General features: G+C 35.7%; 2 protein-coding genes and 1 pseudogene across 3 annotated transcripts; 2 read left to right on the forward strand and 1 right to left on the reverse strand.

Annotated features, from left to right (window-relative positions):
- Positions 1-312: 312 nt before the first annotated feature.
- LOC104733358 (cysteine-rich receptor-like protein kinase 11) lies at positions 313-1,331 on the forward strand. Its single transcript, XM_010452938.3, has one exon. The coding sequence runs from the start codon at positions 422-424 to the stop codon at positions 1,229-1,231; it is 810 nt and encodes a 269-aa protein (XP_010451240.2). The 5' UTR covers positions 313-421; the 3' UTR covers positions 1,232-1,331.
- Positions 1,332-4,435: 3,104 nt separating this feature from the next.
- On the forward strand, positions 4,436-7,339 carry LOC104731163 (cysteine-rich receptor-like protein kinase 11). Its single transcript, XM_010450450.3, has 7 exons — positions 4,436-5,435; positions 5,521-5,652; positions 5,772-5,893; positions 5,998-6,208; positions 6,295-6,532; positions 6,619-6,778; positions 6,859-7,339. Exons 1-7 carry the CDS (start codon positions 4,592-4,594, stop codon positions 7,165-7,167), a joined length of 2,016 nt encoding a protein of 671 aa, XP_010448752.2. The 5' UTR covers positions 4,436-4,591; the 3' UTR covers positions 7,168-7,339.
- An 850-nt stretch (positions 7,340-8,189) lies between these two features.
- On the reverse strand, positions 8,190-10,253 carry LOC104731164 (cysteine-rich receptor-like protein kinase 10; annotated as a pseudogene). Its single transcript, XR_015575529.1, has 5 exons — positions 9,284-10,253; positions 9,017-9,154; positions 8,814-8,932; positions 8,514-8,724; positions 8,190-8,428 (listed from the first exon to the last, which is right to left on the reverse strand). The product of XR_015575529.1 is annotated as a cysteine-rich receptor-like protein kinase 10 (transcript).
- Between the last annotated feature and the right edge of the window lie 3,211 nt (positions 10,254-13,464).

The raw sequence follows: 13,464 nt of genomic DNA on the forward strand, positions 1-13,464 counted from the left end.
ATATACCAAAACTGGTTTAATTGCGTAACAACCAATGAACACTTTAGTTTAATTACTTATCTTGTTGACTTGTTCCTCTCCATCACCCCATGCGTTACTGGGTTTGATATCCGTTATCATAGTATGTGAACGAAGAAAATATTATTGACTTTTACCTATTGACGTTGACTTTGACTATGACACTTGATTTTGTGACCATGTATGTAGCAAATTCACATGTTATGTAGAAGTTTCTCTCCAAAATTTTCTTAAATTGAATTCGTCAACTGTCAAAATATAAATAAAGTTGACAGTTGACGAATTCAATATTAGAAAATTTTGGAGAGAAACTTCTATGTTGTTGTTTAAATTGGTAAGAAACGGACAGATGCATAAACACTAAACACAAAGATTTGGCTTTAACGATAATCTTGAAGAAACAATGAAACAGAGAACTCTGTTTTCAATTCTCTGTTTTGTCCTCAGAAGCTTCGGTGCTGCTTCAGTTTCAGCTCAGACATGCACGAAGGACAAGGGGACTTTCAGATCCAACAGTACTTACGACGTAAATCGCCGTCTCATCCTCTCTTCTCTTCCTTCCAACGTCACGGCTCAGGAGGGTTTATACTACAACGGTTCGATCGGACAAGAACCGAACCGTGTCTACGCAGTTGGGATGTGCATCCCTGGATCAACTTCAGAAGACTGTTCTGATTGTATCAAGAAAGCGTCTGATGAATTTTTAAAGAATTGTCCTAACCAAACAGAAGCGTATTCATGGCCAGGTGATCCCACGCTTTGCTATGTGCGTTACTCCAACACTTCTTTCTCTGGATCTGCAGATCTTGACCCGCGCTCACTGCTCACCAACACTGAAGATATCAACTCAAATCTAACAGAGTTCACGACAATATGGGAAGGATTAATGGCTCGTATGATTGGTACAGCCTCCACAGCCAAAAGCACACCTTCTTCCAGTGATAACCATTACACAGCTGATTCAGCAGCCTTGACACCTATCCGGAACATATATGCCTTGATGCAATGCACACCGGATCTTTCTTCTCGTGACTGTAAAAATTGTCTGCGACAAAGCGCAAATGACTACCAGTCATGTTGTGGTCAGAGGCAAGGAGGTGTTGTTATGCGGCCAAGCTGCTTTTTGCGGTGGGATTTGTATACGTATTCCAACGCTTTTGATGATATTACGGTGGCTTCTCCTCCTCCAGAACCTCTTGTGACTGTGCCATGATGTAGTACTTTTATCAATTAAATTATATCTCCGTTTGCAATGATCAACAGTACACATGAATCTTAATCTAAGCTAATAAAAAAGGATTGGTTTTATATAACAACTTAACTAACAAGCAAATTTAAACAAAAGACAAAGCAAGGAAAAAACAAACTTTAAACTGCTTTAAATTAAGATTAAACAAATGAACCTTGGGCAAGGTTAATGACTTGGGAAATAGCTAATAAAATCCTAGATGTCTAAGCAAACAATCAAGAAAAATATTTTGGTAAGAACACTAATGCAAATCAATTCACTTCTATAATTGAGATCCTATGCTAATAAAGTAATCATCAACAATTTCCAAAGGCAGTCACAAAATAAAAATGCATTATAATCAAGTCTAAGCACTCTAATCATCAATTTCTATTGGCTAAGAATGCAAAGCTCTTGAATAGTTTAGTTCAGGAATTTCATCAAACACCTTATGGGCAAAGAAGTCCTAATATCTAGAGTTAACATAATTAAGGTTAATCTAGCATTATAATCACTAAACAAGAAATAATATATGTAAATAAAGCCTTAAACATCAAAGATCAATCATCTAGCAAGCCCAAAGTTCGAAAAGATCTACTCACTCATGATCATGATCACACAAAGGTAGAGGTTTGATCCTTGTGAAATCATAATTAGAGATTGTATATTAGAGAAGATAAAGGAGAAATTACTATTGGTAACTTGAAAATCAACAAAAAAATCCAATAACTTAGAATAAACAAGCTTAAGAACCTTCAAAACTGCTAAAACAAAATATGGTCTCTCCTAATGAGGAGTTAGTGTATTTCTAAGAAAATAGGAAACTAAACCGGATTGGAATAAAACAAATCAAAGAAAACCGGAATAAACCGGTTTTTGGTTCCAAAAATAATGTTTGATCGACCATTGGTCGATCGCTTGGTTGACGGTCAAGTCTCAGAAGTCTGGTCAAGTCCAGCTCGGGTTGATCGACCATTTGATCGACCAAATGGTCGATTGTTGAAGTCTGCGGGTCTGTTCAAGTCTAGCTCCAGTTGATCGACCACACGATCGACCAAATGGTCGATCGTTTTGTCTGGTGGCTCCAGTCTTCGCTCTGGCTGTATATACGTTCACTAAAACTGGTATATCATTTTACATGCACATCCGATTGACCTGAAATCACCTCCATTGAAAATCTTACTCAATTTAAATAACTTTGATGTAGAACTCTGGAGCTAAATCCAAAGGAAAGGTCTTCATATGAGTCGATCTTTGAGGGACTGCAGACTGGTTCCGAATCATCAATTATCTTGTTTCCATCCAAATGTGTGTCTTCCATTATATAAATCTGAAATGGTTCAAAAGACACACAACACACACCAAACCATAGACAAAAACACTATGGAAACTTTAAAATGTAAGAAGACTCACTTGGACACTAAATGCAACAAAACACAATGAAAATACTAGTGAAACACAATATAATGGAACATAACAACCATGAAAGTAAATGTAGAGTATATCAACTCCCCCAAGTTTATCTCTTGCTAGTCCTCTAGCAAAAACCAAGTGGTAACATAGGAGAGAGGTTTAAAAATGGGACTCAGAACCTAAGAGCATGAGACAAAGGATTCAAACCATAGTACTTAAATGCAATTCAATGGTGCTAAGATCAATCAAAGTGTTTACAAATATTTTTCTTAGCTTATCACAATGCACCAGTCTAGTTCACTTTCTATCTATTGGCAAAGACTTGCAATCCTATTGAACATCTTTTTCACATTCATTGAAGTGTTTGGTGCAATCTTGCAAATGGAAAAAAAATTAAGCTCAATTGGTTTAAGAGGAAAGGCGTTTTTAGGTGGTTTACTCTCAAATAAGAAGGTGAAAGCAATCTAAGATTGAGAACAATTTAGGCATACAAAGCTTAGCTCTTGATGTTCTACCCACCTAGACACTTTTCATACACTTTTCTCATCTTTCTTTTCTTTCTTTTCAACCCAAAAACTAGACTTTAAGTTCTTAAAGTCCCTTTGTAACTTCTGGTCTTATTCTTTTTGTAAATCTCCAAAACTACTCTTTATTTTAAACACTAGGTCTCTTTCTTTCTTATTTTTTTTATTTGCTATACTTCCAATCTTAATTGACTTTTCTTTACTCTTTTCTTTTTGATTCTAGGAGACTATAACAAGATTTAATATCTCTTTTCTTTCATATTTGGAGCTTTTAACCAAACTTAACTTTAGAGACTTTTTTTTTTCTTTTGACCAAGTAAACCTGTATTTCCCTTCTTATTCTCAAACTTGAACCCAAATCAACATTCTAACCACCTATTTCTTTCAAAACCAGTCCTATTAAACCAAACCGGTTTATGACTTAATAGGTCCTATTCAAAGTCTGAGCAGCATGAACCAAACCAGAGGTTTTCTCCAAGTCTATAATATTAGGGGTGGGCATTTAAACCGAACCGAACCAACCGAACTCAAACCGACCCAAACCAAACCCAATCCTACACTCCAACCATTCGGTTATGTTTCTTCTCAACCTAAATGGTTCAACCGAACCGAACCGATAACCCAATGTGTTTCTTAAATTAATTAATAATATTATTAAATTTATAAATATGTGATTTTTTACCTATTACCACTTGCATTTGGTTTCTGTTTTACTTTATTTTAACTTTTCTAATAAAACCTAAATATAAATATAGATTTAATTATATTTAATATTAGGTATTTAATTTTAATTTTCTAACTTTTCAAATTTATTTGATTAATTAACTATTATAAAACCATAATCAATTTTATTTTGTTACATTAATTGATTTTTAAACCGAATTAAAACTGAACCAAACTAAAACCGAACTGAACCGAACCAAACCAAACATAAACCGATCCAACTACAAACCAAACCGAACTTCGATTGAGTTTGGTTAGAGTTTTACCAAAACTGAATGAACCGAACCGAACCGAACCCAAACCGAACCCGAACTTAAACCGAAATGCCCACTTAATTATATACGAAAACTGGTTTAGTTGCGTAACCTTCAATGACATTGACAATTAAGTTTAATACTTATCTTGTTCCTCTCCATCACTCCATACGTCACTGGGTTTGATATCCCTATTATTTTATGTGAACAAAGAAAATATCATTGACTTTGACTATGATACTCGTTTTTATGACCGTGTATGTAGCAAATTCAAAGGACCGTGCACTATTTATCAAGTTGATAGTTGACGAATTCAATATTAGAAATTTGGAATAGAAACTTCTATGTTGTTGTTTAAACTGGTAAGAAACGGACAGATGCATAAACACTAAACACAAAGATTTGGCTTTTACGAAAACCTTGAAGAAACAATGAAACAGAGGAGGACTCTGTTTTCAATCCTCTGTTTTGTCCTCATAAGCTTCGGTGTTGCTTCAGTTTCAGCACAAACATGCACGGAGAACAAGGGGACTTTCAGACCTAACAGTACTTACGACGTAAATCGCCGTCTCATACTCTCTTCTCTTCCTTCTAATGTCACGGCCCAAGACGGTTTATACTACAACGGTTCGATCGGACAAGAACCGAACCGTGTCTACGCAGTTGGGATGTGCATCCCAGGATCAAAATCAGAAGACTGTTCTGATTGTATCAAGAAAGCGTCTGATGAATTTTTAAAGAATTGTCCTAACCAAACAGAAGCGTATTCATGGCCAGGTGATCCCACGCTTTGCTATGTGCGTTACTCCAACACTTCTCTCTCTGGATCTGCAGATCTTGACCCGAAGTTACTGCTTACCAACACTGGAGTTATCAACTCAAATCTAACAGATCGGTTCACAACAATATGGGAAGATTTAATGGTTCGTATGATTGCTACAGCCTCCACAGCCAAAAGCACACCATCGTCTAGTAATAACCATTACTCAGCTGAAATTGCAACCTTGACAACATTCGAGGATATGTATGCATTGATGCAATGCACGCCAGATCTTTCATTTCGTGATTGTGAACATTGTCTGAAAAGAAGCGCAGATGAGTACCAGTCATGCTGTAGACAAAATCGAGGAGGCGTTATTCTGCGGCCGAGCTGTTTTTTCCGGTGGGAATTTTATGTATACTCCAAAGCTTTTGATAATATTACGGTCCCTTCTCCTCCTCCTCCTCCGCCTGTGCCACAACCTGCAGGTGATGAAGTCAACACGACTGACGATAGTAAGTCTTCCAACTGAGAAAGAACTATGATTGTAACAAAACTGAAATATATTATGACAACTTTTTTCTTATGTGTTGTGAGAAGATAGCAAAGGAATCTCAGCTGGAGTTGTTGTGGCGATCACCGTTCCCACTGTTATTGCCGTTTTGATACTTCTTGTTCTTGGATTTATTCTTTTCCGGAGGAGAAAACCATACCAAAGAACTGAGATTGAATGTTAGTTTTTTTTTGAATTACCTCTTTATTGTTTCCTTTCATTATCAACATATATTGTCCCTTAGGCCTTAGTCAAGAGGGCTAACATGAAGCATAACTAATACAATCATTCTTTGCAGCTGAAAGTGATATTTCAACTACAGATTCATTGGTATACGATTTTAAGACAATCGAAGCTGCAACTAATAAGTTTGCAATGAGTAATAAGCTTGGTGAAGGTGGATTTGGTGCGGTTTACAAGGTAAGAAAGTCTCTGTTTTCCATTTTTTCTAAGTTCATATAGGTTATGGGTAATAACTGATAGTGTTTGTTTCATATAAGTTTTAACTGATAATGTATGTGTAGGGTAAGCTTTCTAACGGAACTGAAGTAGCTGTGAAGCGACTGTCGAAAATGTCAGGACAAGGCACAAGAGAGTTTAGGAACGAGGCTGTTCTTGTGTCAAAACTTCAACATAGGAATCTGGTTAGGCTTCTTGGTTTCTGTTTGGAAGGAGAGGAAAAGATTCTGATCTATGAGTTTGTCCCCAACAAAAGCCTAGACTATTTCCTATTTGGTATAATTCCCTTAAATATTTTTTTGCTTATTCTAAGGATCCTTCTTCAGCCTTTAAAGTGATTGATTGTACATGGAGATGTGCAGACCCTGTAAAGCAAAGTCAGCTAGACTGGACCCGACGATACAATGTTATTGGTGGGATTGCTCGAGGGGTTCTGTATCTTCATCAAGATTCACAGCTCACAATCATACATCGTGACCTCAAAGCCAGCAACATTCTCTTAGATGCAAATATGAACCCAAAAATTTCAGACTTTGGATTGGCAACTATTTTTGGAATGGAGCAAACTCAAGGCAACACAAATAGAATTGCTGGAACCTAGTAAGTTTTGCTCACAGTAGCTGACAAAAAACAAAGTTCACGGAATCTTTTTCTATTGCATAATAACAGTGTCGTATGTTTTTCAGCGCATACATGTCTCCCGAGTATGCAATGCATGGTCAATACTCCATGAAATCTGACATATATAGCTTTGGAGTACTAGTTCTTGAGATTATAAGCGGCAAGAAAAACAGCAGCGTCTACCAGATGGATGAAACTAGTACTGCTGGAAACTTGGTCACTTATGTGAGCATTTAGTCCTCAGCTCTCAACATTTTGACATTTTTACACAGATGTTCAAGGTTCTTTATTGTTCATTGTGTTAGGCTTCGAGGCTATGGAGGAACAAGTCACCATTAGAGCTGGTGGATCCGACCATTGGAAGGAATTATCAGAGTAATGAAGTCACTAGATGCATCCATATCGCGCTCTTGTGTGTTCAAGAAAATCCAGAAGACCGTCCAATGTTATCAACAATCATCTTAATGCTCACTAGCAACACTGTCACTCTACCAATGCCTCGCCTACCAGGATTTTTCCCACGTAGTAAGAAACTGGAGCTGGTATCTGAGGGATCAGAGTCTGGTCAGTCTACTACTAGCAAGTCTTTTCCTCATTTAGTTCGTAAGAAGTGATATGTTTCCTCTGATTTTTTTTTCTCCATGGACATAAGAAATATTGCATGTTTCTCTGTAATTATATGTTGTTAACTGTAAAATGCTATGGTCAGTTCTGTAAGGATCGCTTCTTTGTTAAGTTCTTACGGAAGAAAAAAACTGCAATTTAAGACAATATTTACACGTTTAATTTTACTTTCTTCAACCTGAATCAAATTCTCTGCTTTTATCATTGTGTAAAATTAATTTAAGAAAGAAAAAAATCAGTGTTACGTCTTCAAGAAGAAACGTGTAAATGGTATATATCTCATGCATGCTTGTGGTACAATTACACGGAAAATATTCTACAACAAAACACTTAAAATTATTTTCAACACCAAAAGATTCAGGAGTCAGGCATGAAGGCAATCATTCATCTTCAACGAGGATATAAATCTGTGATCGTTGCATCATCAACAGACCCTATAAGAGACCTGGTCGTTGAAAATGTATCAAGCGGGTCTTTTCCAAGTCTACTCTGAAAGAAGAGACCTGGTTGCCTAGGCACGGATAAAGTCATAGTGTTACTAGTGAGCATCAAAACAATGTTTGACAATGTTGGACGCTCAACAGGATCTTCTTGAACACATAAAAGACCGATATGGACACATCGAACAACTTCACTCTTTTGGAAATTATCTGCAATAGTTGGATCCACGAGTTCTAATGGTGTCCCGTTACTCCAGATCTTCCAAGCCTAGAATGTTAATCTATCAATCAACTTGCAACCATGTTCATGTAAATATAGATATTGATTGGCATTAAACTTACATATGAGACCAAGTCATGAGCGCCGTCTGTTTGGTAGAAACTGCTATTCTTCTTGCCACTTATAATCTCAAGAACTAACACTCCGAAGCTATAGACATCTGATTTCATTGAGTACTGTCCATGCATTGCATACTCTGGAGACATGTAACCACTAAAACCCATAACAAAATCTATGTTAGCAAAAGAATGTCAGCAAACTTCAACTTATGAGAGGTTATGAGATAAACTTACTAGGTACCGACTATTCTGTTTGTGTTCTCCTCGGTTTGGTCCAATCCAAAAATCCTGGCCATTCCGAAATCTGCAATTTTAGGATTCATGTCCGCATCCAAGAGAATGTTACTTGCTTTGAGGTCACGGTGTATGATTGTGAGTCGTGAATCTTGATGAAGATACAGAATCCCTCGAGCAACTCCACCAATTATCTTGTATCGTCGAGTCCAATCCAGCTGACCTTGCTTTTCAGGGTCTGTGCACATTCATACAGTTAGCTCTAAAGATTTGCAACTCCAAGTGTCAAGAATCATTGAAACAATGCAATAAATTCAACTGACCAAAGAGGAAGTAGTCAAGGCTTTTGTTAGGCACATACTCATAGACTAGTACCCTTTCTTCTCCGTCTAAACAAAACCCGAGAAGCCTAACAAGATTTCTATGCTGCAGTTTTGCAACAAGAACAACCTCGTTTTTGAACTCTACTTCACCTTGTCCTGATGACTTTGATAGTCTCTTCACCGCAACTTCAGTCCCATCCGTTAACGTACCCTGTTATTTATATCAACATCATCCCGTTATCCAAACGTGTTGGCTTAAAATTTCAAGAAAAGTAAACAGCTCAAGGGAACTATAGTTACCTTATAAACCTCACCAAATCCACCTTGGCCAATCTTATTACTCGCTGCGAAATCATCAGTTGCAGTTTGAATTTTTCTATAATCAAGCTGCAGTGAGTCTGCGGTTGTGATATCATCTCCTGTTGCACAAACGAAAGCTGAGCATTGATACTAATGAAAATTCAAACCAATTAAAAAGATCGTTCATCAGTTTAAATCTTTACCATCAAATACAGATGTTGTATCGTAACTCTTCTTTGCCCTTCTTGCAAGGAAACAATAACCAGCTATGAAAAGCAGAACAGCCACTATAATAGGCACAACAATGGCTATCACTAACACACTTGAATTCCCACCTTTCGCTGCTCAAGATCAGACAATGGCACACAAATAACAAATCGGTACTCTGTCAAAAGAACGAAACTATCTATATTTGCTAGTTTAAGAAATCAGGGGAAAAAAAAAACAGAGGAAGAAGACAGAGCACTCACCACGCCGCGGAGGAGCTGACACCGGAGGTGGTGTTGGTGGTGGTGAAGGTACTGTAATGGCGAATTCGTTGTAAAATGGGTAAAGCTCGTATCTTGAGCTACAGCTCGGCACAACAAGTCTTCCCCCAATTTTGTCAGTGGGTAATCCATTTATGGTCTGTTGCAGACAACGCAAACACTCTTGTCTCGTCAGATCAGGAGTGCACTGAACAAATCCATACAAAGTCTGGAACGTGGTTAAATTGGCCTTTCTCCCATCAAATTTTCTAGAACTCCCCGCTGCCTCGGTGGCTGCTTGACTTAGTGTGGACAAAAGCAGATCTTTGAACCGTTCTTGGTTAGATGTAACATTCTGAGTGTTGTACAAGATAATACCTCCATCGGTGTTAAGGGTTGAGAGAATATTCCGGTTAGAGTATCTGAGTATACACTGATCGTAATAGAGTGTGACATCTCTCTCGTTCGGACACCGAGTAAAGGTTTCGTTAACAGAAAACTCGACGCAGCTACGGCAAACTTCCAGAGAGACGTCTCCAAAGGCAATTGAAAAGTCCGGTGACTCTTTCCGGAGCTTGCCCGACGGTGGCGTTTTGGAATCCGGTGGAGTACGAAGCGTTGCGGGAAGTGAATGAAGACAAAAGGGCTCTTAGATTGGCGAAGTAAGTGCTGTTTCTTGTGAAAGTTGTCGTGTTCGGACAGGTGTGGTATATGTAAGTGGGATCTTGAGCAGAAGCTTCTCTGAAGCTAGTGAGAAAGGAGATGAGAAAAAGGAAGATGAAAGAGGCGCTAGAAGACATAACTGGGATTTCTTGATTTGTGTTTTTTGCTAATCAAGAAGCTTTGGGAATCGCCGATATAGGAAACAAAATTTGATTTTGTGTTTCTCTTCTCTGTGGCTAGTGTCGATGGCCTGAAACAGAGGATGGTTTTTGTGAAGAGTGTGACTACGAAAAGTCAAGGTCAAAGTAAACACGTCTTGTATTGAATTGTCGGGTCCTGTCCAACTTGTGTTCAACTACTAATCCATTACTATTTAATAGACGTGATAATATGGGAATTGGAAAATAATTTAAATTTTTTATTCAACTTAGAAGAAACTTCCGAACAAAAAGGAAAAAAAAAAATCTAATTTTAGAAAAGTATCAAAACTGTCATAATTATAAAACATTTAAATCCGAATCTAATTAAGCACACTTTAAATTCTTAATTTGTTGAAAACTTTTGGGAAAATTATAAATAAATGAGCTTTTTCTAAAAATTTGTCTATCTACACTTTTTTTTATTTAAAGTTTGGTTAAATAGGTTTTAGGGTGTAGTTAAAAGTCAATAATATCCTTAATTATATATTCAGATTCAATAATACCCTCAATTACAAATTCAGATTTAATTTGTAGATTTTAATCAAATCAAATTAGGAAACTATCAATTTTAATGGGATATTGGTTGTTTATGAAAAATAATTAAAAATTTTGGGTAGGCAAAAAAATAAAGGAACGTGATCGTGAAGCGTATGATCCATGAGGGAGTAGTTTGGAGAAGTAACAAACCTCTACTTGTTGCATATTTCTCTGTTTATGTAACAGATGTTGACTTCTCTTTCACTTGTTTGGAACCATTTTCTGTGGAGACACTTTTTTTTTCTTCCTAATCTACTGTATTGTTTTCATCAGATGAACTTGATACTTTGATAAGTAAGTACTTGCTTAAGGCTTATTATATAGTGCCACTCCTGGAATGATTATGCATATCAAATTTCGTTATTAAGATCCTTGTTTAGGTTGGTGGAACCATGGAAGTATCGGTCCCTTTTTGCCATGTTAGTGGTTTCGATTCTGGGGTCTTTTCTCTCCAAGAAGAACGAGCGATACTTCCCCCAACTCCGGTTTACATGTTTATTCTTTATTGTCTATATATATTTCTACGTTCTTGACTTTTATAACAAGGATTATTTTTGCTTTGTTTTCGTTTCACTAAAGTCTCTCATTGTCTTTTTTTTTTTTTAAGTTTTCTTATAGATAATAAAGTATTACATAAGGAGCCTGGGATATTTTATCTAATACAAAAGAAAGAGGTAGAAAGCTAGAATACAGATGATGAAAAGAGATTTCTAATAAAGAAAAACAAGGAAAAATCAAGACCCAAAAAAGAAGAGAACGAGAAAAGATAATGCTACTAGCTAGAGATTATAAAATCTCAGATTTCTCACGGAGGAGCAGTGGAGGAAGTCTGGGGCCCTGTCCAGCAATGAAGTAATGATACTCGCCTTTAATTTTGAAAGACTAAAATTTGAGCTCTATTCCTGATATTTAAGACTTTATGAAAAACTGATTGTGAAGACAAAGTGAGCTCTCATTGTCTCTTTTGATTCTATTCATTCATCTTCGTATGCAAAAAAGTCTTGAAAGATGATGCCAAGCCAAAATATATATGTTTAAATTGGTAGGTTAATTTAGTCACATTTCATTTTTCCTTTAGAAAAAATAACTGAAAAATTAAAATTTCTAAATATTTAACTAAAATTAAGCATACTCGAAAAAATAACCAAATTAGCATAAACTCATCGATTTTAGTTCTATCCACTTTTTCAATACCCAAGAGTTATAAATTCAGTTCTCATTCTACCATACCTTAATTACCCCAACAACCCAAACCAAACTGAATATCCAATCGTATGCATGAATGAAGTATATATATCAATCATAGTTAAATCCAAGACACAAGTTTATTTCATAGCAACACAACAACACCCATACAACGTATTCTAAAATGTATTCTTAATTTGTTTATCTTCTAAATAATTTAGAATACGCATTCTAAAATGTATTAGAACAAATCTAAACAATAATTACGAAATCTTAACCATAAATTAAGAATATTTAAAAAATATTTAAAAATATTCACTTTTCTTATTTAATTTATTTTCTTTCTATTTTTAGAGTATTCTAAGGTTTACAGATTACAAATTCTAAAATATCTATGATATATCTTCTACTTCTTTTAGTATGTAGGGTAAAACGTAGAAAACGAATTCTGAATTTATGTAGAATGAAGAAAAACGTAGAATACATATTCTTAATTTTGTAGAACATACAAAATTTAGGTTCTAAAATTTTTAGAACAAATTTTTCGTCTAAACTTCGTAAAACATGTACAAACTGTAGAATGAACAATCTAAATGTTTCAGAAAGAGGAAAAATAGTAGAAAGTCTATTCTATTGTGAAAATACATTTGATATGATTCAAAGTGAATTTCGAAGAGTAAAAAAAATTAAAAATGTAGTAGGAATTATAGTAATTTAGTAGTATTAGCCGACTCTAATCTTTTCGGTACTATTTGTTCCATTAGATTTCCTTTCATAAAAATGTCGTATATTTATTTTTTGTGAATAGGAATAGGTTGTTGAAATTTGGAATCTTTGTTGACTTTCTTTAAAGAAACATTCTGGGGCTGAAAACTTGTCCCCACTAATACTGGAAAGTTCTTGGGTGATATAATAGCAGATAGCTAATCTTCTATCGTTATGTTGAGAAGTATATCATATATGCTAAGTTAATTTATTAATTTAACGAGACATTACCAAACCAAATTTTCTTCTTTTTCATTTTTTTTCCATAACTTTTACTCGCAAGAGTTCAGTAACTTAATATTCCACATGACGCCGTTCCATATAATGATTCCAGAATCTCATTCGTGATTCAAGTTTTCACCTAGGTATGATTAAGCATGTAAATTTAATATGTTTTAAACGAATTTTGCATCCATAAGTTCTATCGCTCAGTGAGTTGCAAATTTAATTTTCTGTGGGTTTGTATAGACAAATTCTGCTCCGTAAGACATTGGTGCATGGTATATGAGACCTTCGACTCCTGCGTCAAGAAAGACTCAACTATGTTAATGCTCTAAGGTTTTACAATCAGTATATCCTTTTACTATATATGTTAATGTTCTAGGGATTTAGAATCAGTAGATCCTTCTCTAGGGTTTTAAAACCAGTAGATCCTTTTAGATCGGTAGCCCCTTTCTCAAGTATTCGGTTCTTGGAGAGAAATCGTCACTTTCTTGATGTTGGGATAAGCTCGAAGAAGAATAATAATTTAAACAAGAAGTCATCTTTATGAGTAATGGTTGCTTAAAGGATTATGATTAGTTTGTTTAGGAGTTATCTAAACATATAAACTAT

The sequence above is a fragment of the Camelina sativa genome, chromosome 12 (genome assembly GCF_030686135.1).
Source record: "Camelina sativa cultivar CO46 ecotype springtype chromosome 12, ASM3068613v1".
Lineage (NCBI taxonomy): Eukaryota > Viridiplantae > Streptophyta > Magnoliopsida > Brassicales > Brassicaceae > Camelina > Camelina sativa.

What these genes read in the sequence shown, in the direction of transcription:
- LOC104733358 (XM_010452938.3), top strand. Translation starts at nt 422, where the DNA reads ATGAAACAGAGAACTCTGTTTTCAATTCTCTGTTTTGTCCTCAGAAGC.
- LOC104731163 (XM_010450450.3), top strand. Translation starts at nt 4,592, where the DNA reads ATGAAACAGAGGAGGACTCTGTTTTCAATCCTCTGTTTTGTCCTCATA. An exon ending in CCTAGACTATTTCCTATTTG is followed by an intron (nt 6,209 to 6,294) that starts GTATAATTCCCT and finishes GGAGATGTGCAG; the next exon opens with ACCCTGTAAAGCAAAGTCAG. An exon ending in CTGGAAACTTGGTCACTTAT is followed by an intron (nt 6,779 to 6,858) that starts GTGAGCATTTAG and finishes TCATTGTGTTAG; the next exon opens with GCTTCGAGGCTATGGAGGAA.